This window comes from Triturus cristatus, chromosome 2_2 (assembly GCF_964204655.1).
Source record: "Triturus cristatus chromosome 2_2, aTriCri1.1, whole genome shotgun sequence".
NCBI lineage: Eukaryota > Metazoa > Chordata > Amphibia > Caudata > Salamandridae > Triturus > Triturus cristatus.
This window is the reverse complement of record NC_140582.1, coordinates 1189427160-1189453767: the sequence shown is the minus strand read 5'-3', so window position 1 is coordinate 1189453767 and position 26608 is coordinate 1189427160. Positions and strand designations below refer to the sequence as shown.

The window sequence follows — 26608 nt, the reverse complement described above, 5'->3', positions numbered from 1 at the left end:
AGCGGGAGATACTTCTCCCACCTCACCGCCAAGACCTGAAACACCCTCCCACTGAGCCTACGACAGACCCAAGATCTGCTGACCTTCAGGAGGCTACTCAAGACCTGGCTATTCAATCAGTAGCACGCCCCCCCCTCCCCAGCGCCTTGAGACCCTCACGGGTATGTAGTGCGCTCTCCAAATGTTTGATTGATTGAAATGCATTTCTGAAAGCTGTGTGGGACACACTGAAAAAGGGACAGCCATGCTCTTCATGCACTTCAAAAGGGCTCTTTGGTTCTAAGAAAGGCCACTGGTCATAGGGGCCTGGACACATCTGAGGAAGGAGATGGGCTGATAAGGAAATCATAAAGAGTAGGGTTCAGGCCTTTGGTAGCCTTTTGATGCACATATCACTGAGACTGACATCCAGGTGTCGCTCAAGTCACTCCCATAGCCTGTTTGTGAGGCCAGGGCCGGACTGGGAATACAAAGCAGCCCTCACAAATTTAGTCAGATCAGCCCCTGTACAGTGCAAAGCAAGTCAGTGCAGAGCACGAGCCTGACCACTGCAAGTGGGGTGGGAGGGTTCTCCCCTCAAGAAAATTTGGGAAAAAATGGCAACAATGGTGCATTCTACAACACATTTTTCATTATGTATTCAATTGTATTAGCTTTTAAAGCATAGTAAATGATGACCTTACATTGCACCAGGACACAACAATCTTTGTTAGGGATTTCCAATGATTCCCTCACGATCACCCTCTAACAGTGCCTCACATCTCTCCAAAGCCCTTCTCTCACATGTATTCCATTTGTTTAATAGCATCTCTCATACCAGTGTAGGGTGTCGGAGCACTTTACATCACACACACACATCCACACAAATAATACAGTGTACAGAAAATGTTACATAGGACAAAGGAGAGTAAGAGGCCGAGAATTGACAGGTCATCCTTACTGGTAGGCCTTTTCGCATGGACTTGAGAAGCGCAAACTCAGGTTTCAGAACACAATACAGTGGTCAGTGTTGGCTGTACTAATAAGAATTTATTTCTACCCAAACAGACCGTTTTTAGCAACATTAGGATACTGAGAAGCTGGGGGAAAACATAACTTTCTAACCTGTTCCATGCAGTTTGAATGCATCTCTTTGATGGCAATTCATATCTAAGTGTGCTAGATTATGATTGCATCTTATGAACTGCACAGTGACAAAAGAATCTCTGACAAAAGCAGTAACCCCTAGACCTAGGCACACAAAATACTGTTCTGTGATCTGCATAGTACATGTTCTTTGTAGGAGGCATATTAAGGCTCTGCACTACCTTAGTTGAGTTAAATCTACCACTACACAACACGTTTTTCTCCATTAATCACCACAGTTATCTTCACACTGTTATTGTTGGCTGAAAACTGCTGGATATACAAGGAGCTCTGCAGCAGGTGCTTTTAAAACTGCTGCACTGCTAGAAGACCGGCTTCTGGAAACAAAGGTAGTCCCCCCCCCCCCAAACCCTTCTAGCCTCCCTGGGAAATGCTTGATGCCCTGTATGGCCATTTTGGCCTCGTTTGGGGCTATTAGATGTGGAGACACTCCTGCTGTAAATCGAGGAATGGGCACTTCAAACTGTGCAGTCCCCTGAACATAAACTTCAAAGACCTAGACACTAAATCACATTTGTATCTGGAAATGGAATAAAAAAAGGGGAGCTTGAGACTCCCAAATTGTCAAACTGAAGCTGTACATCAGCAGGGAGAAGCTCAACATGTGTACTGCCTGCATGCACCAAGGATTTAAGGTCTGCCAGTCTCTCTGCCGTCTGAGGAGACCCCACCCAGGAGAATCAAGACCTCTCATCCTGGAGCCTTCAGGACCAGGTTCTGCCTGAGCCAAGACCAGAGGATCATGATGGAGCGAGGTAATGTGGGGCTCCTGTCAAGTGCATCCTGGAGCAGGATGAGAGATTCAGATCCACATCGCCGCACCAATCGGACTATTTGCCCGTGAGCATTGTTCATAACCCCCATATGCCAGGTGGGGGCCATGATGAAGATTAAGGACCGATGCCCTGGTGCACCATTGTAGTGACGAGGGTCGTTGCCCTGTGTAGCATTAGGCCCTGCAGAGGGACTTTACCGTGAAAGTGCAGGAAGCGGCCCCATATGTGGTGTATGTGGAAGGAGGAGCGGGCCATGACCCACGAACCAAGTTACGACTGAGGCTCAAGTGCAGAAGTTGTACTTGGCCCAGTTGTTCAGAGCTCAGAGTAGGCTGGGCCTCTGGACATCAGGTGTAAAAACCACCATGGTTGGGCCAGGAACTCCTGCTTGCCCTGTGGCCCTCTGAAAGGGTTTCTGACAATATCTAGATTCAATCATATGTGCTCAAATAGCACCTTCTGTGGATGTAAATGTCTATCCTAATACATACTATCTGGATCAGTGGACACTTATTCCCACAACTGGAATATATAAGCTTGGATCTTCTGCATTCACAGGTTTTGGGCTTAGTTTAGGAACTCTCACGTTCCCTGGGGGGTGCTGTATGGGTACCATTGGCAATGTTGGCAACACCCAGCCCTAATCCTGTTAGTATTCAGTCAGTCAAGAAGGCTTTATTTCGATATAAAAATATCTTAAAAAGCAGAAATACAATAATACACAATAAAATAGTAAAAAGGAACCAGTGCATGCAGAGATAAACAAACATTTCGGGACTGCTGCTGGTGCCAATAAATTAAGTAAAAACCAAAGTATTTTTGAATAAAAAGACAAATTAAACAAGATACAAAAGCCTAGCTGATCTGATGCGCCAAGCCCAACCTAGGAACTTGGCTAGACCACAAGCAAAGAGGGGCCGTGGGTCATTTTTTAGTATTCGCAGGGCCTCAGCGTGGAGTCTAGTTCCAAGTTCTCTACAAAGAGGCTTGAGCCATCTGCTCCGGGGGGCTGCATAGGCCGGGCATTCAAACAAAAAATGGGGGACAGACTCTGACCTTTTTTCACAGATAGGGCAAGAAGAAATTGTCTGAATTGGAACCTTCCACCTGGAGGTCAGTTCTCCGACAGGGAGTAAACCTACTCTGAATTGGAAATATAGTGCCCTGTCCTTACGGTTTGAAATGACATCCAGGTAAGGTTCACAGTAATGCACTTCCTTAATCAGAAGAAAATCCATAGAGGACCTACACAGATTGGCATTGCTACTTCTGGTGCCAGCTACCCAGCTCCAATAAATCTTTTTCAACTCTGGCTTAGGAGGTGCAGTTCTGTTATTCTAGTCTTCGCTGAGGCCAAGGGTGAAGAGAAGACGCTTGACTTCCCTCAGCCAGGGAATCTTGGCCCAGGCTGATGACCCCAAAACATCGGTTAGGCCATCCGCGTAACTGGATAGTTCTGGTGTTCTCCATATTCTCGCCCATAAAAGAAGAGGGCGGAGCCTAGCCTGGTCGCTAAAAGACCGAGTGCCCGTATCTAGAAGCAGTGGGAGGGTTGGGGTGCCCCATTAGATCTTTAAGGAATTTGCTTTCCGAGCGGGATAAGTGATCCACCTTGTGTACCCCCCATAGTTCGGCCCCATATAGAGCAGCACTAACCCCCCTTGCCCTATAGATGTCTAAAACTGCAGCGATGGGTTTCAGGGATGAGGCACGATGTTCCTTAAGCAGGGCACCCACCACCCGCTTGTGAGTCAGCAGCATCTTTTGGAGGTGGCAATTCCAGCTCATGGAATCGCAGAGCCGAATACCAAGGTAGTCGAACTCAGAGACTCTTTCTAGGGCTACAGAATCTAGAGTCGGTGGTTTAGCCAGCTTTTTCGGGGGGTTAAGGACCAAATACTTGGTCTTCGCAGTGTTAATAACTAACCCTCTCGCATCACAGAAAGACTTGAAGTTGGCTAGTAGACTCTGCAAACCTGCCGGGGTTTTAGAGACCAGGAGGGCATCATCTGCAAATAGGAGGGTAGGTATTCTTCTGCCTGCCAGGGATGGTGCATCTGCAGGATGTTGAAGCAGGTGCTCCACCACTCCATTGACATACAGAGAGAACAAGGTGGGAGCAAGGACGCATCCCTGGCGTTCCCCTCTATTTACAGGTATGCATGCTGTTTTTTGCCCCTGATTACCCCACCTGATCTGTGCAAAATTGTCGGCATGGAGATTTATCAACAGGTTTAACAAGTAAGGTGGAATGCCCAGTTCGTCGAGTACTCTCCAAAGTTGGCTACGGGGAACTAGGTCAAAGGCAGTCCGTATATCTATAAAAGCAAGATACAGACTGCCCTTGGCCTGTAGAACAACCTTCCAGTAAAGCATCATAAGTCGAAAGGATTGCTCTATTGTCCCCGTGCCTAATCTGAAGCCAGCCTGAAAGTCTGAAAGAATGCCCTTTTCCTCTACCCACTGCAATATCCTGGTCAAGACCACCTTTCCGGCCACCTTTTGTGAGGTATCTAGGAGACTTATTGGGCGGTAGTTGGCTGGGTCGTTCCGACAACCTTTCTTAAAAATCGGAACGACCTCAGTGCCCTTCCATGAAGTCGGGAAAATTGCCCCTTCAAGGCTGGAATTCAATAGGGCAGAGATAAGTTTTCCCCAGGCTTCCGGATTGGTGCGAAGCAAGTCTCCGGGAATGCCATCCGGACCTGCTGCTTTATTGGGCACAAGACTATTTATCGCCCCCACCACTTCCTTAGATGTGAACAGGAGCACGTCCTTAGACTGGGAAGAGACATGCGGATGCCGTGCACTCAAACTATCCCCCTCTTCCTGAGGCATAGAATAAAGTTGGGAGAAGTGGTCAACCCACGCGCTCTCAGGTACGTTGCATGTAATCATTGTTTCCACAGGTTTCTCCCTAGATCTCAATAGGTCCCAAAAACCCTTTGCATCCTTCCTCAGGCTTGCGGCCTTTAGGTCACACCAGAACTGGTCTTCCCATTCTGCCTTTGCCTTTATTAGGGCCCTCCTGTAATTACCCCTTGCGGCACAGACCAGGGCTCTATTCTTAGATTTTACTGCCTTTAGCAGTTCCCATTTTGCCGCTCGGCATGCACCTGAGAACCACCCCGGTGGACCCTTCCTGCCAACTCTCATGTTGACCCCCATTCCCGCGTTCTTGACTAAAAATAACTCGCCTATGGCCTTTGTAATTTGTACAAAACTACGGATACTTCCTGCACACTGGTAGAGGGGGAATCTAAGCGAGGTAGAATATTAGCCATTATAGATTGTGCCTCCCGCATCTTGGCCTCGTTACCGCTAAAATTCTTCCATTTCAGGCGCCTGCCACAGTTAGAGGGGCATACTTCGTGTGTTGATTTCCACACATGGGGGATTGAGGGGAGGGAGCTACCCTTCCACAAGGGGGACAGAGATAGAGATAGAGGGTTATGGTCACTGTCGATGGATGGACGGACCTCCATATCCACCAGGAAAGACCACAAGCGAAAGTTCAACATAATGTAGTCAATCCTGGAGGAATGGCCTATTCTATTGAATGTATGTGCCCCCATTTGGTCTGACTTGGATCTGCCATTGGTGGCTCTAAGGCCATGCTCCAGACAAAGGGCATTGAGGTCAATTGCATTTTGTGTCCATCTTTTAATTGGAGCGATTGACAACGGCGGGATGCCTCTCCTTGCATCGTCTTCGCTGTAGCCTAGCACATCGTCCACTGCAAGAGGTTCGAATGTGCAGTTAAAATCCCCGGCTAATAAAACAAGGGAGTCTGGACCACAGCTCTTAAGTTCCTCATCAATGCCTGACGGGGAAAGGATAGGTAAACCACCCCTAGTGCCTCTAAAATAAAAAATATTAAATATTTCGAAAGCCCCTCCTCCACACGGGCCTCTTACTGAGAGTCTCTGTAAGTCCGGAGAGGTAGTGGTAATACATTTAATAGAATACCGCAGGGAAATGCTTACCCAAATTAACAAACCTCCGGATGGGTGCCCCTTACCTTCCTTCGGTCGAACAGCTGGGACAAAGTAGGTGGTATAACCCAGCTTGTACTGTGGTTCCAGGCACCAAGTTTCCTGGAACAAGCAGATCCCAAAGGTTTCAATAAATGTATTCCAGTCTGGAATGCTAATATTTCGAGCTAGACCAGCAATGTTCCAGCTGGCTACCTTCAGGGGCGTATTAGAGACCCCTCCCTTCCCTAAGTCTAATGCTCTAATAGTGGGAATAGTGTCAATAGTAGTGTCCGTTTCGCCAGCAAGTGGTGCCACGTCATATAGAGTTTGAAGGCCTTCAGCAGGCAAATTTCTACTAGACTGGGGCTCAGCCTGTGCGTATCCCCTAGGGGCAGGTAAGAAGGAGAGGGTAAAGGTGGGAGGGCTCACCAATTGCTCTCCAGGAGGAGAGCGATCAGTGTGTGAATCCCCAGAAGCTTCGATATGCCGCTCCTGTCTGAGGCAACTTGCCTGTCAATAACCTTGCCAAGAACGACCCTGCGACTGGGTGGGGTTATTATTAAATAGACTGAATTTGGAAATGCAACCACGAGAATAACAGCTATCCCAGCCCTCCCGCGTGTGAAGTCCAGCTTGTCTCGCGGGCGGGAATGGAGGATTGAAATAACTGAGGTCGCAAGTACCAATTTGGTCTGTACTGCCTACTAGGCTATGTTCCTTCCTAGGTCCCCTGCATATGTAGCTGGCAATCTTTGGGTCTTCAAAATTCACTATAATACAATCCCCATTGATGGATTTTTTTCCTGTTGCCAATCCATCCAACTCTACTTACATGGATTATCCGGCCCTCCCAAGACTCGGGCAAGGGTCTGTTCTCTTTGAGCCAGAATAGAGTCTTGTTAAACAGATCAATATAAGGCTCACTCTTGCCCGGACTAAGCGCCGGTACCCCGGTCAACACAACTACATAAGGCTGGCAATCAGGGGGAAGATTTATATTAAGATCCCGCCTACAAGAAGGACCCTCATCTGGTTGCACCACGTTGGCCTTTGTAGTTTCAACAGGGTTGGAAGTTGGGGTCTCAAGTGTACTATGTGCTACTGGCGAAATAAGTATGGTGGTAGAATTATCAACGCCTGGATAACCCGGGGCTAGGGAGCATGTCGTCTGTTAACCTGGAATAAAATTGGGAACCTTGGAGGTATTAAGTTTCTCCACGGGCTTGGGGAAGGGGTGGCCCGGATTACAGGGAGTGTCCGCCGCCAGCACAGTGGGGTACAGATTGCGATTTGTTACTTCTAACCCAACTGGTAAGTTGTCAGCGGTGGTAACTGATCTGTGTTGAGCGGTAGACAATGCCTTCCCATCCAGTCCCCCCCCTAGTCCATCTTCCCTTGTCCTTAACTGCAGTTTTATGAATGATTTTAATGAGAAGAAGTTATCTAAGGTTGTCTGCTCCATTTTGTCCACTCGCTCCGTTAACCCTCTAATTTTATCTAATACTGGAAGGAGTAAAGATTTCATTATATCCTCCATTTTTTTTGATGAGGGAAGAATCTAGGGAGAGAGTCGCTGCGCTACCCGCAGTCTGATTGTTGGGCACAGAATTTGCAGACCCCTCAGTGGTGCCCTCTTCTTTCTCTTCCTGAGTTGGACTAATAGCCCCCCCCCCCACTGTTTTATTGGAATTACCCCTCCTGACACCCGCTCACCTCTTGTTCTTACTATTTTTGGACATTCTGGTTTTCCGGGGTGTTGGACCCGGCCTCGTAGAATGGCCCTCCGTGCCCCCCGCACCACCGAAACCTGGTACCTACAGCCCAAGCACACAGCCCAGCCGAACCTCCCCACCAGGACACACGCACCGACCCGGACATCCCCGTCCCTGGCCTCTCTCCTTTCGGCCACCCCGGGCCCGCGTGCTCACTTCATGCACCAAGATGGCCGCCCGGCCCCAGCGCGACCCGGGCCTAGAGGCGCCACTCCGGCTGGAGGACATCACGCTTCCAGGGGATGAGAGAGGGAGGAGCAGTTTCTATCGCACCTCTGAACTCCCCCGGGACGATGGGTTTCGATCGGCCCTCCGGCCTCCCTGAGGGCTGGCTCCACGCCTGCTGGGTGTCTGGGACTCCTCCCGACCCGGCCCTGAAAGGATCAAAAGACTATAGCAGGAAATCCCGACAAGCGACCCCCAGGTGACAAGACCCCTGCCTGCACAGACTCCGGACATCTAAGAGGGGTCGACCTATAACAAGGGGTGCTCTGGGTCTGTCCGGCAGATTCGACGCTGGAACAATGAGAGCCTGCCGACGTGGTCGCGGCTCCTGGAACTTGAACCCACCTGAGCCCTGCTGAGTGACTCGCGGCTCCCTGAAGATCGTAAGACCTCCGAACTTGCACCTGAGCCCTGCTGAGTGACTCGCGGCTCCCTGAAGATCGTAAGACCTCCGAACTTGTACCTGAGCCCTGCTGAGTGACTCGCGGCTCCCTGAAGATCGTAAGACCGCCGAACTTGTACCTGAGCCCTGCTGAGTGACTCGCGGCTCCCTGATGATCGTAAGACCTCCGAACTTGTACCGGAGCCCGCTGAGTGACTCGCGGCTCCAACCGACTCCCACGGTCCCGCCGGACCCCGACTACAACATCGTATCCCCCCAGCTCAAGGATTGTGAGCTGTGCGCCGGATACGTCCCTGCTTGAACCTTTACCAGAGACTGTCCCGCTACCCCCTACCCCTTCCGAGACTCTTGAGCCCGTGCTCACCTTGTACATATTTGCAGTGATAACCTACTTGATAAAGATTGTTTTCTCAGAATACCCGGTGTGGTCACTCTGTGTCGTTGGTGCCAGAAGTACGATCCTAGATACGAGATTCCTCCCCCTGGGGAGTCTCCCGCCAGTGCCCGGCTACGATACCTTGAGGGTGGGACTCAGGGTAGTCAGGACCCCTTCCAGGCTCCTCTGAGGTCGCCGTCTAACATTGGTGGCAAGCGACGGGATTCGGGCCCATCACCTAGAGATCGTACCGTGAACAACTGAAGCACTACCGACAAAGATGGCAGAAGAAAGCGCCGTGAGCCCTGCAGAAACCAGCGCCAACAGGGTGTTCCAGGTGGAGCAGCTAGAAGAATACACACACAAGGAGCTAAAGCAATTCTGCAAAGAACTTAAAATCGCTACCACTGGTCTCAACACTAAAGAGGATTTGCAGAAAGCACTGAACTTGGGTGGAGACCGGGGCCTCCCGCCCGGAAGGCACGGGGGAGCGCCCCGACGAAGCCGAACCCCCCCCAAAGTGGAAGCAGTAGCAATCAGGTGCGAGGCATCGTACCGGACGGGGGCCTATCCCCAGAAGAGCTCGCGGACAGAGAGAGAAGCCGCAATCATGAACTCGAGTTAGCCAAACGCAAAATCGAGGGCGAATTGAAGTTAGCGGAAAAAAAGCTAGCAGTAGAGCAAATGCGTGTACAAGGCGAACTAGAAGAAAAGAAGCTCCAACGGGAGCACGAAGGAAGGAAGCTCCAACTAGAGCACGAACGCAGCTTGAAAGAAATCGAGCTCAAGGCCAGAAGCGAGGAAGGAAGGCCCCCGGAAAACCGAGAGGCGGCCTCCCCAGAGGAACAGAAGGTCCACATCCCCAAGGATGTGGTCAAGGAATATTATAAAAACGATGACATTCAGCAATGGTTCAGGGCCTACGAGGTCGCCATGACCTCCCATCGGATCCCGCAGAAGGATTGGGGGGCGGGGTTGTGGGGGCGGTTTCTGAGCGAAGGAAGGGACACCCTGCTCGACCTACCCCTCTCCCTGCAGACCTCCTACAGCCACATGAAAGAGGCTCTACTCACAAGATACGGCCTCACCCCAGAAATGTACCGTCAGCGATTCCGGGACTGCCGGAAGATCCCGGGCACCACCTGGGTGGAGTATGTAAACTTTTTCAGTCGGGCCTTCGATGGGTGGATCAAGGGCAGCAAAGTCACCACCCTTGCCGAACTCACTGACCTCATGTTGTGGGAACATCTGGCTGCGAACTGCTTCATAGAACTACGTCAGCATCTGCTTGACAGCAAGCTCACAGATCCCCGGAAGCTGGCTGTGGAGGCCGACCGCTGGACCAACACCCGGGTCTCCCGGGGCATGGTAGGAGAGTACCCCCGAGCCGGTCAGGGACCACCCCGCCAGAGAGGGGGAGGGAACCAGGGAGGGCCGAGAGAGTCCCAGCCTAGCCCCCCGAAGACACAACCTCCACCTTTCCCGGTGCCCCCCCCACCGGTGACAGGGCCCCCTGGGAGACGGGGACACCGGGTGACCGTCACATGTTTCCGTTGCCAGAAACCCGGGCACTACGCCAATGACCCAGAGTGCCCCATGGCCACCCAAGTCTCCCCTACCACCCCTGCGAGACAGATAGCCAACGTAGCTCTGGGGGAGGAGGTTGAGGAAGCCGAGGAGTGGGAACCCGCAGCAATGGCCCTAGTATCCCTGGGAGATAGAGAGATGATCCCTGGTAGCCTCCTACCCTCCAACACACAAGTACGGGCAGCTCGTCCAGATCAATGGCCACCAGGTAGGGGCCCTGCGGGACACCGGGGCCAGTATCACCGGTGTCCTCAGGCACCTAGTCCCCGAGGAGCAGATCCTCCCCAACGTCTTTTGCCCCGTAATATCCGCAGACAATAGAGAAAGTATGTGTCAGGTAGCCCTGGTGCCGTTTGAGTGGGGAGGGGTGATAGGTAAACTCAAGGTGGCCGTAAGAACCTCCCAGCCGGTCGACTGCCTCTTAGGGAACGACCTAGAGAGTTCTCCCTGGAAGCACGTCGAGCGCAAGGCCCACCTAGGAATGATGGGACTCCCCGAGTGGGTGTGCGCCACCACCCGATCTATGTCAGCCCGGCTCACTCCCCGGAGAGAAGTCGAGAACACCCCGATCGAAGAGACCAGTACAGTCCCCGCCGAGGGTCCTCCCGTCCCCCCAGCAGAAGGGTCCGTCGCCCGCGACGAACCCGCACCATCCGACCCCGCCCCGGTCCCCGAGTTGGGAGATCTACCCGAGTTGGCCCATTGGCGCCACGAGGGCGGGCCCACTCGGGAAGAGTTTTGCCGGGAGCAAGCCACTTGTCCTTCCCTGGTCGGACTGCGGCGCCAGGCCGAGGGCCAAGCCGCAGGTGACTAAACCGGGACACACCGAATCTATTGGGAAAATAGCATCTTGTACAGTGAGCAGAAGTCGGTGGAGTTGGGATCCGGACGGGTACTGGTGGTACCCCTCCGCTTCCGAGATTTCCTCCTGGGCTTAGCCCACGACGTCCCCCTCGCCGGCCACCTGGGTCAGGACAAGACCTACAGCCGACTCGTGACCCATTTTTACTGGCCTAGAATGAGAGCAGCGGTAGAGGCCCACTGCAAGTCCTGCCCCACGTGCCAGGCTAGTGGGAAGAGTGGGGGGAAGTGCAAGGCTCCCCTCCAACCCTTCCCGGTCGTCAGTACCCCTTTTGAACGAGTCGGAATCGACATCGTGGGACCACTGGACCCCCCCCACCTCCCAAGGCCACCGTTTCATCTTGGTCCTCGTGGACCACGCCACCCGCTTTCCTGAGGCTATTCCCCTACGCACCATTACGGCCCCCGTGGTGGGCCGGGCCCTGATGGGAATCTTTTCCAGGGTGGGTTTTCCCCGCGAGGTCGTGAGCGATCGCGGCACTAATTTTATCTCGAAGTATATGACGTCCCTGTGGCAACAATGTGGGGTATCCTATAAGTTCACCACCCCGTACCATCCCCAAGGGAACGGCCTAGTAGAAAGGTTTAATAGGACTTTGAAAGGGATGATCGCTGGCCTAGAAGAGCCCCTCCGGCGTAAGTGGGACGTCCTGCTCCTCTGCCTCTTGTTCGCTTACCGGGAGGTCCCCCAGAAGTCCTTAGGGTTCAGCCCGTTTGAATTACTCTATGGACACCCCGTCCGAGGTCCCCTCAGTTTGGTTAAGGAAGGGTGGGAGGCAGCACCCCAGACCACCCCCCGAGATGTGTTCCAATACGTCCTGGCCCTCCGAAACCAGACCAGGAAGTTCCGAGAACTGGCCGAGGCCAACCTGGAGGCAAGTCAAGAGGAGATGAAGCGCTGGTACGACCAGAATGACACTCTGGTCGAGTTCCAGCCGGGCCAGCAGGTGTGGGTCATGGCCCCCGTGAAGCCTGGCGCCCTCCAGGACCGATGGACTGGGCCCTACAAAGTGGTTGAGCGGAAGAGCGAAGTCACATACTTGGTGGACCTCCAGTCACCTCGGGATCCCCTCCGGGTCCTGCACGTGAACCGCCTCAAGCCTCACTTCCAACGGACAGAACTGAGCCTCCTGCTGGCCACCGATGACGGGGCCGAAGATGAGTCGGATCCCCTCCCGGACCTCCTGTGTGTCAAGGAGCAGGATGGCTCCGTGGAAGGAGTGAACCTCTCCCCAGCCCTCACTGCCCAGCAACAAGCGGACTGCCGCCAGCTCCTAAGACAATTTTCCGACCTCTTCTCCCTGACCCCCCGGGTCACCAACTGGTGTGTTCATGACGTGGACACCGGGGACAGCCCGCCGGTGAGACACCGAGTCTACCGGGTTCCTGACCGGGTCCGGTCCTGCATTCAAGCGGAAGTCTCGAAGATGTTGACCCTGGGGGTGATCGAGCCCTCTGACAGTCCCTGGGCCAGCCCCGTGGTCCTGGTCCCGAAGGCAGCGGCCCCCGGTGTCGCCCCCGAGCTCCGATTCTGCGTGGACTACCGGGGGCTCAATGACGTTACCCGAGCCGATGCCCACCCCATTCCACGAGCCGACGAACTCATTGACCGACTAGGGGCAGCCCGGTTCCTCAGCACATTCGACCTCACCTGCTGATACTGGCAGATTGCGCTCACCGAAGGGGCCAAGGAGCGGTCCGCTTTCTCCACCCCCGATGGGCACTACCGCTTCCGCGTAATGCCCTTCGGGATGAAAAATGCCCCGGCCACTTTCCAGCAACTGGTGAATAGGGTCCTGGCCGGGCTAGAACAGTTCAGCGCGGCATATCTGGACGACATCGCTGTCTTCAGTTCAGAGTGGAGTGAGCACCTCCAGCACCTCCGGAGGGTGCTAACCGCCCTGCGCCAGGCAGGCCTCACAGTAAAAGCCAGCAAGTGCCAGATCGGGCAAGGATCCGTGGTCTACTTGGGGCACCAGGTCGGGAGTGGCCAGGTCGCCCCTCTACAGCCAAAGATCGACGCCATCCTGGCCTGGGAACCACCCATCACCCAGACGGCGGTCCGAGCCTTTCTGGGACTCACGGGCTACTACCGAAGATTCATTCGGGGGTATGGCAGCCTTGTCGGCCCTCTCACAGAACTCACGTCTAAAAGACAGCCAAAGAAAGTGCAGTGGACGGCTGCCTGCCAGGAAGCTTTCGATGCCCTAAAAAAGGCCATGTGTACTGCCCCCGTCCTCCAGGCTCCCGACTACGCCAAGGAGTTCATAGTCCAGACCGATGCCTCCGAGCATGGCATTGGGGCCGTCCTGTCCCAAGTAAATGACCAAGGCCTAGACCAGCCCGTCGCCTTCCTCAGTCGGCGGCTGTTGCCCCGAGAACAGAGATGGAGCACCATAGAGCGCGAAGCCTTTGCCGTGGTCTGGGCACTCAAAAAGCTACGACCCTACCTGTTCGGCACCCATTTCAGAGTCCAAACTGACCACCGGCCCTTGCGATGGCTCATGCAGATGCGAGGAGAAAACCCCAAGCTACTGCGGTGGTCAATCTCCCTCCAGGGGATGGATTTCACCGTGGAACACCGCCCTGGTACGGACCACGCCAATGCTGACGGCCCCTCCCGGTTCTTCCGCCTCAGCGAAGAGAACCCCCCAAGCTGATGGGCAGTTCTCTCCGGCTTTCAGCTGGGGGGGACGCGTGTTGGACCCGGCCTCGTAGAATGGCCCTCCGTGCCCCCCGCACCACCGAAACCTGGTACCTACAGCCCAAGCACACGGCCCAGCCGAACCTCCCCACCAGGACACACGCACCGACCCGGACATCCCCGTCCCTGGCCTCTCTCCTTTCGGCCACCCCGGGCCCGTGTGCCCACTTCATGCACCAAGATGGCCGCCCGGCCCCAGCGCGACCCGGGCCTAGAGGCGCCACTCCGGCTGGAGGACATCACGCTTCCAGGGGATGAGAGAGGGAGGAGCAGTTTCTATCGCACCTCTGAACTCCCCCGGGACGATGGGTTTCGATCGGCCCTCCGGCCTCCCTGAGGGCTGGCTCCACGCCTGCTGGGTGTCTGGGACTCCTCCCGACCCGGCCCTGAAAGGATCAAAAGACTATAGCAGGAAATCCCGACAAGCGACCCCCAGGTGACAAGACCCCTGCCTGCACAGACTCCGGACATCAAAGAGGGGTCGACCTATAACAAGGGGTGCTCTGGGTCTGTCCGGCAGATTCGACGCTGGAACAACGAGAGCCTGCCGACGTGGTCGCGGCTCCTGGAACTTGAACCCACCTGAGCCCTGCTGAGTGACTCGCGGCTCCCTGAAGATCGTAAGACCTCCGAACTTGCACCTGAGCCCTGCTGAGTGACTCGCGGCTCCCTGAAGATCGTAAGACCTCCGAACTTGTACCTGAGCCCTGCTGAGTGACTCGCGGCTCCCTGAAGATCGTAAGACCTCCGAACTTGTACCTGAGCCCTGCTGAGTGACTCGCGGCTCCCTGATGATCGTAAGACCTCCGAACTTGTACCGGAGCCCGCTGAGTGACTCGCGGCTCCAACCGACTCCCACGGTCCCGCCGGACCCCGACTACAACATCGTATCCCCCCAGCTCAAGGATTGTGAGCTGTGCGCCGGATACGTCCCTGCTTGAACCTTTACCAGAGACTGTCCCGCTACCCCCTACCCCTTCCGAGACTCTTGAGCCCGTGCTCACCTTGTACATATTTGCAGTGATAACCTACTTGATAAAGATTGTTTTCTCAGAATACCCGGTGTGGTCACTCTGTGTCGTGTGGTGCCAGAAGTACGATCCTAGATACGAGATTCCTCCCCCTGGGGAGTCTCCCGCCAGTGCCCGGCTACGATACCTTGAGGGTGGGACTCAGGGTAGTCAGGACCCCTTCCAGGCTCCTCTGAGGTCGCCGTCTAACACGGGGGATGACAGGTCTAGTCTTCTTTGAAGAGGCAGGATGGATTTCTGCCTGTACCCCGATAGCCGCCGTGAGGGGCGATGTTTGGAGGGTAGTGGGGTCGGCCGGATGTGGACAAGGAATAGATGACTTAGTTACTGCTAAGATAGGGACCACATGATTTTGGGTATTAAGTGCTGTAGCCATCAGGTTTTCAAGCCCTACTATGTTAGCTCTCAAGGCCGCCACTCGAGGGTGGTCCACAGGATGGGGGACATAAGGGAGCGAGTCCGGAGTTCGATCCGGGGAGGGTATATGGGCTAACTGGCCAATCGAAGATCGTCTATCGCCAAACGAGCTTTGAGATAGCCGCCGTTCGGCCATGTTAATTTCTTTGTCGATAACGTTGGCCACACGGGTGATAAACTGTTCCATGGTGCCCGCCATACCTCCCATACCCCCCACGCTCCCCCTCAAACTTTTGCCAGAGCGAGTTGACATTGCTGCTGCTAAGCCAAGCTTTACATAAAATCACAACAGAGCCCTAGCACAAAATTAGACGATGAGTTGCAAAAGGGGAATAAGTGATAGCAGGAGTCAAATATCAAGGCAGGAGGTCCCAAGCTCTGTCAAGCCTACAAAGAGTAGGGAGGATTATCGTAGGTAAAGTCCATTAGGCACAGTCCTAGACCATATCTACAACATTGGGCAGATAACCACACGAATCGGTAACAGTACCTGGATGGAAACAGGTGCGGTAATCCCAAAGTTTAGAGGGAAGGCCCAGCCCAGCCTCGTCCGGCCCAGGACGGCCACAGACGGCCCGCCCTCTGCCCGGGCTCAGCCCGGCGTCGCCCGCGCGCTTCCCGCGACGCGGAGGGAGCCTCGGATGATATAGCGCCTCCGGGCGCGTTTTCCGCCAGAAATGGGCGGAGCAAAAGTGAATGCTGGGGGCTGTAGTCTCGCCCTACTGCGGCCCCAGGTGACAGAAGCCTGCGGGGGAGACAAACAGCCACGGAGGTATGGAGGCAGCAAACTCTTCACGGGTGCCCAGGAGACCAGGTAGGTGCTGCGTAGAACTGCCAGTCACGGGTTGCAAGCGAGGACCCCCCGCTCCACCGAGGGAGCCTCGGATGATATAGCGCCTCCGGGCGCGTTTTCCGCCAGAAATGGGCGGAGCAAAAGTGAATGCTGGGGGCTGTAGTCTCGCCCTACTGCGGCCCCAGGTGACAGAAGCCTGCGGGGGAGACAAACCGCCACGGAGGTATGGAGGCAGCAAACTCTTCACGGGTGCCCAGGAGACCAGGTAGGTGCTGCGTAGAACTGCCAGTCACGGGTTGCAAGCGAGGACCCCCCTGTTAGTATTCAGCAACATTTCCAATGGTTTTCACAACCACGTTTGTACACTTAACTGTACTGCCAAAAAAGGCTTGGGTTAAGTATACAGAATCCGGGTCAACATCACTCAAAATTTTCTAAAAGTGCATGGGAATGTATTCCCACCTGCAAAAAAGGAGAAAACTGTCAAGTGCATTTGTTCTAGCAGAACGGGCTTGAATAGCATTCGTGTAGCATGCCCAAGAGTGACTTGGATTTGATTGATGCCTACCTTTAGCTCCACAGTAGTCAAAAAAACATGGAATGAATTCAAGCAATCCTACCATCTCTTTTCAATAAGTAAATCTTAATAAGGTGGGCATACCAAGGCGTGGATCCCACTGTTCACCGTGTTGTATGACTGAAGCTGTATTTTTGTGATTCCCAACTAGGCTGAAACACGCCTGGAGCTGCTTGTGCTCATATACACAGAATGTGTGGCCTGGTAGTTTGGGTCCTATTTGTATGTGGGACCAAAACCGATTTGTATATGGTTGGTCCCTTTCTGCAGTGGCTCAGTGGAGAAGAATTGATAGACAGGAATATGGCCTTGAGTAATACTAGAGATTGAAAGCCTTCAAGCATTCCCACCCATATCCTTTGTTATTCTTCTGCATTTCCACCTAAAATCTAAGGATAGGTCAGTGGAAAACCCATGCATTTCAGGCTAGGTGTGCGGTTGGAAACCTAAGGTGTTAATGTATTCCCATGCTTAGACCATGACATTTTGTGAAACCCCAAAATGGAGTAAGTTTATTTAAAAAAAAAATGTAGGTGTAAGGACAGGATTTGTATTGTTGTTCTCTTCTTTGTGAAACAACCCCTGAGATCAGCCATGATGATGTACTAGGCCGTACACCAATGGTTTGTTATAGAAGACAGTGGTAACCAAGCTATAGGTTGACTGCATCAATCCAGATTTTAATGAGTCATCAATTTAATGCAAAAAGTAAAATCATGGTCATTTCATATATTGCAAAACAATAGCAACAAGTTTGGTGAGTGAAGTTTGAACACTGTAACTCACAAACGAACTTGCCTAGTTCTCAACACCTTATCTTTCATCCTCCTCTCTGGACACTTATCACCTCTCACCCAATCCTCTCACTCCCCATTCGTGATCTGACCCAAAGCCACTCCTTTTTCCACTAAATGTCCTCTCTTCCCTCTGTGTCCCCTATATCACCTCTTCCACCATGCATCTACCTCTCTGCACCCCTCTATCATTCCATTCCCCTTCTGCCTCATCCTACATTTACTGTCCCGCCCTATCGTTGTTGCTCACAGGCCTTTTACAACATGTAAATGTAACATGTATTATTTGTTTTCAAATGAACACTAAAATGTGTGCATAAAAATGGCTGCCTCGATGACCCTGTGTTTTTTGCACATATCGAAGAGCATTTTATTCCACTAACTAAAACTTGTTCATGCTTTTTATGACAGCTATTCTGGAGGATTTCAGCTGGAAAAGTGTGAGGCTCCGAGATAAGATAACAGATTGCAACTTATAAGGTGAGCATGGAATATCCAGTCCTTTTACCATACCCAGTGTGATTTGGTGTTAATAGAGGACTTGCAAAGTCTCTCAGATCCTCAGCTGTTGGTTATTTATACTGTCATCGGTGAGAGACACCACATGCTCAGACACTAGTCAGTGGAATGGAATTGGAGGGATTAGGTTCGACAGCAGTTGTCGCACTGATGGGGAAGATCTCGCTCAACCGATGTGTATCTGGTGCTTAGAAAGGAAGCAGCCCTCAACAGAAAAAAGCATTTTCAGATCAAGCACAGCTTGCCCTAAGGCAGTTACCATTGCCATCAAACACTTCTTCTAATTAAAAGAAATCCGCAGTGGATAATCTTATATCTCAAACAACTTCACTCCAACCTAATTGCGTGCAGTGAAGAATATGAATTTAGGTACCTCTATGTGTGAAACCCTAATACGACTGAGAACACACTATTGACTGAAGCTTTGGATACTTAGTTTTTCAGTTAGTTTTTTTAGATGACCTCTATCGAAATGATTATATGATTTTGCTTTAGAGACTTATGCCCTGAAGAAGTTCTATGAATGAAACGTGCTGGCTGTTTGTGGTTTTAAAGACGTTTAGTAATGAGGATAACTTATGAAAATCTGTTTGATTGAGGCTGCATGTTGTGCAAAATAAAGATGTACTTGGATGCAGCACAAGTAATTACCAGTGACTTAAAATAATTCAAGCATTTCATCCATCACTTTTTTGTAAACTTCAGTGCGACGCCCTAGTTGGGACAGGTAGTCCTAGACGTAGGTCCTTTGCGTACTGTGCCACGGGAACCAAGCAACACCCGACTGATAAGTCATAATGAGGGCGAAACAGGTCTTGGATTGCTTGTGTTCTGGTTCAAGGAGGACCTGGCCATGGCATTATGGGCTGAACTGCAACCATTGGTGTAGGATCAGGACTGATTTGTATATGATTGGGTTTCCAAACTAGGTGGCATGGCGCACAGATAACTAATGCACTGGGATTCGGTCCTGAGTAATTACCAGTGACTGAGATTAATTTAAAGTATGCAATCCTACACTTTTTTTCAATACATGGGAATTTCATCAGGTGCCACGCGACAGTGAATGCTGAGGATTAGTGTATATACTCAAGGAATAGTTACACCTTTTCTGTACACTAAACTACAAGAAAACTATATACATAAAAGTTACTAGTTCGTCTGCTCGCTGCTCTGCTTGAAAACTTCTTGGCACCTCTCAAAGCCATTTTGCACTTTGCTGCTTGCTTGGTCAAAGAAGCAAGAAAATCGGACAGCATTTTGCATATCCTGGGAGACCTTCAATCTTCATAAGGCTACTACTTGTGGCTAGAACAAGCTTGAAAATAGCTTGCCTCACAACAAGGCGATTCACATCATTTTTCAATCCTATCTAAGAAGCAAAATTCACACCACAGAAGCAAATTGCCATAGATTCTTGAAATCACCATGACAAAAAAAAATCAAAATCTTTCAACCAGGCTTTCTCCTTTCAAAACCTCAGAACTTGGATTTCTGCCCCTGAAGAATTCAAATGAAATCTGAACTTCCTACTCTTCTGTAATGCCTTACAAAGCTTTTCAAACTGTACCTGAAACCAGATAATTCATGGACTCCTACTTGCTGCATCGGTGTTCTGTTTTCTTGTTGCTTTGATTAATCGATATATGCACCTTTTACTATGTACCTATATTTCTTGTAATCTAGTTCTATATAATCTGTTGTTTTATGTGAACACTCTGTCTATGGGGCGAGGTCTGTGCTATATAGATACCACAATAATAACCTGGGTGCCACTCCTAATATTTGTGATGTGTGGAGCAATGCACAGGGTGGCAAGAGGCATAAGTTTATAATCTATCTCAACTGTGTTTGCTTCATATGTTTTCAGGTTGAACTGCCCTTCAACTGATGATTTTGTTAGTGGTTTTGAAAGTTCCATACAGCATCTGACCATTAGCAAAATAACCTTTTATTTCTGCTTCAAGTAAGATGTACAAAGTGAATATTAATATAAACAAAATATATTGTCCTCAGAAGCTTCACAACCTGGGAATATCAGAAAATGATTGCATTAATTATGTCTCTATATTGGAAGTCCACCTCGGAAGAAGAGAAACATTTTATCTTGAAGATCGAGGTTCCATCATTCTTGACACAACAAAACAATTGCATTTCATTACCACATGAATTAAATTTAGAGGTTACAAGGCTGATCCCAACAGTGCACATGTCTGAGAGAGAGGATGACTCTTTCAAAATTTGCGATCAGTTTTAGGGACTTAAAATCTAAGCCTACTCTTTTAAATAAAATTATTTTGTGATATTGGATATATTTTGTTTTCTCGGCTTGTGAAACGTAAGCACTTCTCCATTTTTGTGCAGTTTGCCCAGTTTATTTTTGAGGGCCCCAGTATAGAGCGAGTCCGAACATTAGTGAATGATGATGGCTACTACTAGTGGTTGAAGCTGATTGCGTGTTTTTTCCTCACTAGGGAGCACTGGATGTGGTGGCTATTTAGGATGGAAACTAAATTTCACCTTATATTCATGTTGGTGTCAACAATAATCCAGGTTTTTTTTTTTTTTTCTTTTTTACCTTAGTTGTTTTTTCACATAAGTGAAGTGATTTTGAGTTCTCCTAGAGCTCCATTACAAGCTAAATCATGACTTATTGGCATTTAATTGGAGACAGATTTTGGCTTTCCAGTTTAAGATGACCTCCAGGTTTCAAAATCATTCAAATCTGTTGACAACACCAAATATTTGCATGGTGTAACCATATGATTAACATTTAAAGATAGCAATGCTGCTCCCCCACCTAAAACAGTGCTTACAAGTTTGCTAGAAAGGGTGCCTGTTTCACCGTTTGTGATTGGGCACCCGAGAAATCTTGACACCAAGACCAAGTAGAACACGCGTTACAGACATCTCAATGAGGACTTATATGGAATCATCGCTCTCCTTAATACCTTAATACCTTGCTACTATTTGCCGCAAGGCTTAACCATAGACGATGTTCTATCACTGCATCTTGTCTCCTCATGTTTCATTCGTTTTTAGAATTTTATGTACCAGGTGCCCTACGAATTTGAAATCGGGGTTTTCACAAGAGTGCATGCATGAATAATATTGGTGAAATGCCGTGTGCGAGATCAGGTGGTAAAGCTTCTGGAGCTGGACCAAGAAGAAATTAGCTGAATGTCTATAAGGTCACTGTGAATACACATTAAACACACACACACACACACACAAACACACTCACACCACGGATGTGGAATTCCTATAGCCCGACCACCAGGACAAATTGTTTGGTGTCAGGGGAACAAGTACTCGTGTATTTTGTCCTTATGACAAGTAGGCCCAACCCCCTGCAGCACAAACCCTTTGGCTGCAAGTTTGCAGTACCATATAATGGGTCAGGGAAGGGCACTGTCTGCAGTTAAGGTCATTTTTTTTGCCCATATGTTAATGCTGTTCAAACTTGTATTTATGGTTGCTTAATTAAAAACCTTTATTATTAGGGTGAGCGCTCAAAGTAAATGTGGTAAGCTCCGACTGCACTACTGACAGTGCTTCCAGTATAAAAATATGTTCACACGTTTTCAAAGTTTAGCAATATGAGGCTATGTATAATGCTCCCAGAAGACTCTCTGATTTGATGCAAATATTTGCAGAAGCTTGAAAGCAAGATTGATTCTTTGCTTTCAAAATAAAACGTTCATAAAAAAATGAAAGTGGGAAAAAAAACATTTTGCTGAACTACTGTAAAATTTCGGGTAACATTTCTTTGCAGCATCATTTAGTAACATGTGTTTATGCATGCTAGTATTTCCCAAAAATATTCATAATGGACAATCAGTGTAACCAGTTTCAATAAGATTATGGGAAACAAATAAACAAGCACTGGCAAAGCAAGTAGGTCTGAAACCGGTGGTCAGCTTTTTAGTTTTGTCAATGTGTGACTTGTTTTGGCACGTTTTTGTAAAATCTTATTGTTGTGGGAGCTGCCAACCCTCCCAATTATAACAAACATTTGCAAAAGCAAAAAATAATTGTTTATCTCAAAAAGCACACACTGCCACAGTCGTTACTGACACTGAACAAAACTACATTGTGTGCTGATATGCTCCTTGTGAACGAGCAGAATGCTGCTCACACTTAATCCAGCCAATACAGAGAGAGAGACAGAATTTTAATAAATACAAAAGGTCACACCAGACCAAATTAGGGGCCCAATTATTAAAGAAAGTCCCAAAAGTGCACCCATGGTATATGTCCTTGCATTAAGTGCAGCTATATGGCTTTCGTGAATTCCCAAGAATTTACAGAAGTAGGACAAGAAATGGTACTCCTAGAAAATATTTGTGAACGTAATTTTAACATGAGCAAATCTGTGTAGATTTGCCCATGAGATATCAGCTGATATCAGCTGATAGGAAGCTTTGCAGCCAGAAAGGAGTTTTTTTACGAAGCGCCAAGTACTGTTTTGGTTAGATTTAGGAACAACATGGGAGATAGCTTGCCTTTTATTTATTTATTTATTTATTTTATCATTTTGAAAGTTTGTCATCTCTTCTTTAGTGAGCATTAGGAAAAATTGGGAGGTGATATAGGATTTATCAATCGGCCACAACGACTCCCCACCAGTTTTAGGATGGTATTAGACATTCGAAAATTAATTACACGTTCTCACTAGACACCACTGAATGGATTTTGAATGTATGCAAAAAATTGTGATGTGTTTAGAATTATCCACTTATGATCTAATGTCTCTTAACTTTTCTTGCTGACAGATATGGCACCAAGAAACCAATATAAGAAGGAGGGATTTGAAAGCTGTTCTGGAAAGTTTATGCCAAGAAAAGACAAGAAGGCAACAGGGGGGCATCATATAAATCCTACCAGGAGTCAAACAGAAGAACCTGCAGATTGGGATCTCTGCAATCTTTTTCAGAAAGACCATATTGAAGTGCACAATGATGATGAAAAAAAATCATATGCAAGAGGTGACTGTGGAACGGAGATCCCTACACTTCACATTGATGAGCAGAAATCCTGTATGAAAAAAATTACCTCCAAAAGAATGAATACACATGAATGTAGCGAATGTGGGAAAAGTTTCAGAGACAATTCCGGCCTTATTGCCCACCAGTTCATACACACAGGGGAGAAACCTCATGAGTGTACTGAATGTGGGAAGTGTTTCAGACAGATAGCACAGCTTAGTTCTCACCAGCGGACACACACAGGAGAGAGACCATATCCATGTACTGAATGTGACAAAAAGTTCAGATACCGAACAAACCTCAGACATCACCAGCTAATACACACAGGAGAGAAGCCACATGCATGTACTGAATGTGGCAAGACTTTCAGACATCAAACAAACCTAATTTCACATCAGCTTATACACACTGGAGAAAGACCACATGCTTGTTCTGAATGTGGTAAGAGTTTTAGACAAATAGCACAGCTTATCACCCACCAGCGGATACACACTGGAGAAAATCCATACATGTGTAGTGAATGTGGAAAATGTTTTAACCAGTCATCCAACCTTGCCACACACAAGCGATCACACAGTGAAGATAAACCATACGAATGCAATGACTGTGGGAAAAAATTCAAAATGTCTTCTTTCCTGATCACTCACCAACGAATACACTCTGGAGATAGACCATATAAATGTAATGAATGTGGCAAAAGTTTCAGACGCTCATACCACCTTAAATTGCACAGTTCAATACATACTGGAGAAAAAGCCTTTGAATGTAGTGAATGTGGAAAGAGGTTCAATCAGTCAACAAGCTTGGTCAAACACCAGGCAACACACACAACAGGTAAACCTTTTTCATGCAAAGATTGTGTGAGGACATTTACCTTGTACCAAGACCTTCTCAAACACAAGCAGTTGCACTCAGGGGTTAAACCGTATTGTTGTAATATATGTGGGAAAAGTTTTTGCTGGCCCTCTTCCTTGAACTGTCACCAAAGAGTACACTCTAACAAAAATGCCTATTTATGTAAGGAATGCGGAAAGAGTTTTAGCTGTTTGGCAGGATTGGTCGGTCACCAGCGAATTCATACAGGTTTAAATCTCAGTACATGTAATGAATGTGGCAAGAAATTCATCTCATTAGCAAACCTAAAAAAACACAAAGAAACACATTCACTGGAAAAGCCTTACAAATGTAAGGTGTGTGGAAAGTGCTTTAGCCGTTCTCCATACTTAAACCAACATCAAATAACACACAGCAAAGAAAAGCCATATGCATGTAGTGAATGTGGGAAATGTTTCAAAAGGACTACTGAACTAGTAAAACATGAAGGAATACACACCGGTGAAAAACCCTATAAATGTATGACCTGTAATAAGACTTTTCGCCTCTCAGGCTCTCTCACCAGTCATCTAAAAATACACACAAAAGAAAAGCCATACACTTGTGGTGAATGTGGTAAGAGTTTCCGTTGGTCTTCATACTTGGTGACTCATCAGCGAATGCACACAGGGGAAAAACCAAATACTTGCAATGTATGTGGAAGGGCTTTCAGTGCATCAACAAATCTAATAAGGCATAAGAGGATACACACTGGTGTAATACCATATCCATGCAAAGAATGTTCAAAGGGTTTCACGCGGCTTGCTAACTTAATAAAACACATGAAAACGCACACAGAAAACATGCCCTGACTCATAAATGTGGTCTATCCTAGGCAAAAGGTTCCACGTGTGGAAACACAGCTGGGATGCACAAAATCTCTTTGTAATAGATCTTTACAGATATCTGTAGTGTGATACTGCTGCACCACATCCAGTAAAAAAAAGTTCTATCACCAACTCCGGCCCACGGGTTGGTACAGGTGTTTGTAACTAAACAGAACCTTTTAAAATTAGTAATGGTGCCACAGAGGTGTTTGGTCACTGTGTATTGATGGTACAGTGACATCAGTGGGAGGTTTGAGTACAGAGGCATAAACTCAGCTCAGCTCTTGTAATTTAAAATAAGGCAATAACAGAACAGCCCCACTACTGTGAGATCATAAAACTAGACGTAGAATACAAACCGAGCAAACCTGTCTAAGCATTCAGAGGAATAGGAAGAAATTATAAATAGCATTTCAACAAATGGTACAATATCGGTTTAGTTAGTAGCGAAACAGGAAAAACAACTGCTCAATAACCTGGAGCAATGGGAAAAATACATCTGAAAAGTTAAAGTACACTTGAAAATCCATGAAAAGAACAGACACATGGAGACTAGTACAAGAATTGAACCCCACAGCTCTGAGACTATTAATTGCAGAAAAGACAGTGGCTTACACACACAGTTTTACTTCTTCCATGTAAAAGATCTACAAGTTTAATAAATTCAGGATTTTCTTGCATAATGAGCGACTTGATTTCTGGATGAAAAATAGTCATGGCAAGCAGATGTCACAAAGTAATACAGTGCAACCATTATAAACTATGTGTTGTCTAACACATCTTTCAGGGGAATGAACTTAGAGCTACCTCTTTGAAATGGGCTACGGCAACATAAATGTGGAACCCATCGACTTTTATCTTTTTCATAGAAAGGAGAAAATCGCTCTGGCTGCTCTCTAACATGCTTGTTCTGAAGGTTTGGAGCAAAGACCCAGATCTCCTGCTGCCACTTTGTCATGGGCAGTGGGTTATTTGGAACAGATTCTGGTTGAGTGAAATGAGAGATCACCTGGCCCTCCATAATTTTGCTCTGAGAAACTATGACTCTTAATGATAAATGGCAGAACCCGCCCATAAATTGCAGCCGATGTCATAGGATTGTCAGGGTTGCTGATTGGCTTGCTTTGGGGTGGGGGGGGGGGTGTTGGTTGCGGTGTGTGTGTGTGTGTGTATATATATAATTTTATTATTATTTTATTTAAATTTGTGATTTTTCGGACCATCTGTGCACATTGGAGTAAGCCCGTTGGGCCTATGTTATTACTTTGTCTATTTTGTGTCGTTTTTCCACACAGTTTGAAATTGTGATTTTTGCAACAGTCATACATCTCGGACTAAGCCCAATTGGGCTGTATTGAAAGTAGGTTTGGTTTATTATTTTACTTATTTCTTCCCAAGTTGGCATTGTGGGAATGACAATATCTGAATTGTTTTCATATGAAAAGTTCACTCTTGATTTCACAAAAGTTGATAATTATATGGAATCAGAAATGTCTGTGCAACTTAAAACAGTTAGTTTCGATGTTAAACAAGTATGTTACAAGATGGCCGATCCTGTTCATTACACTGGAGTGGTATTGAATTGAAATGCCACTTTCTATGTCTATTGTTTTTATAACTTTATTTAACATTCCCTGTGGGAACACAAACATGTTATGAACAACGCTGTCTCTGCCGAAATGCGTAGACATTTGTCTGTCTACACAGCACCTGCAATAAAGAAAATGTCTGTTTCCACGGAGTGCCGTCTCCAGAGTTATTCTTTCTTTTGGAGCCGTTTCATATATATGTATCTACCTGCACATACACATATGTATACACACAACATTGTTGCAAGGGAGCTAAGGATTATTATTTTTTATTTTACGGAGTTCTATATAGCGCGAACTTGACCCGAATCGAATATCTGAGCGCTTTACATAGCACCAGTTGCATTACATGAGGACACATTAATTTTTGTTA

At 48.5% G+C, this 26608-nt stretch overlaps 1 protein-coding gene across 1 annotated transcript in view; it reads left to right on the top strand.

Moving 5' to 3' along the window:
- The window catches only part of LOC146863353 (uncharacterized), a 62423-nt gene extending 36036 nt beyond the window's left edge, over positions 1-26387 (top strand). The window contains exons 2-3 of the mRNA XM_085642785.1: positions 17851-17919; positions 22734-26387. Coding sequence (XP_085498911.1) covers positions 22736-24631 — 1896 coding nt within the window. The 5' untranslated portion in view covers positions 17851-17919; positions 22734-22735 and the 3' untranslated portion in view covers positions 24632-26387. The remainder of the gene's footprint in view (positions 1-17850; positions 17920-22733) is intronic.
- Positions 26388-26608: the final 221 nt, after the last annotated feature.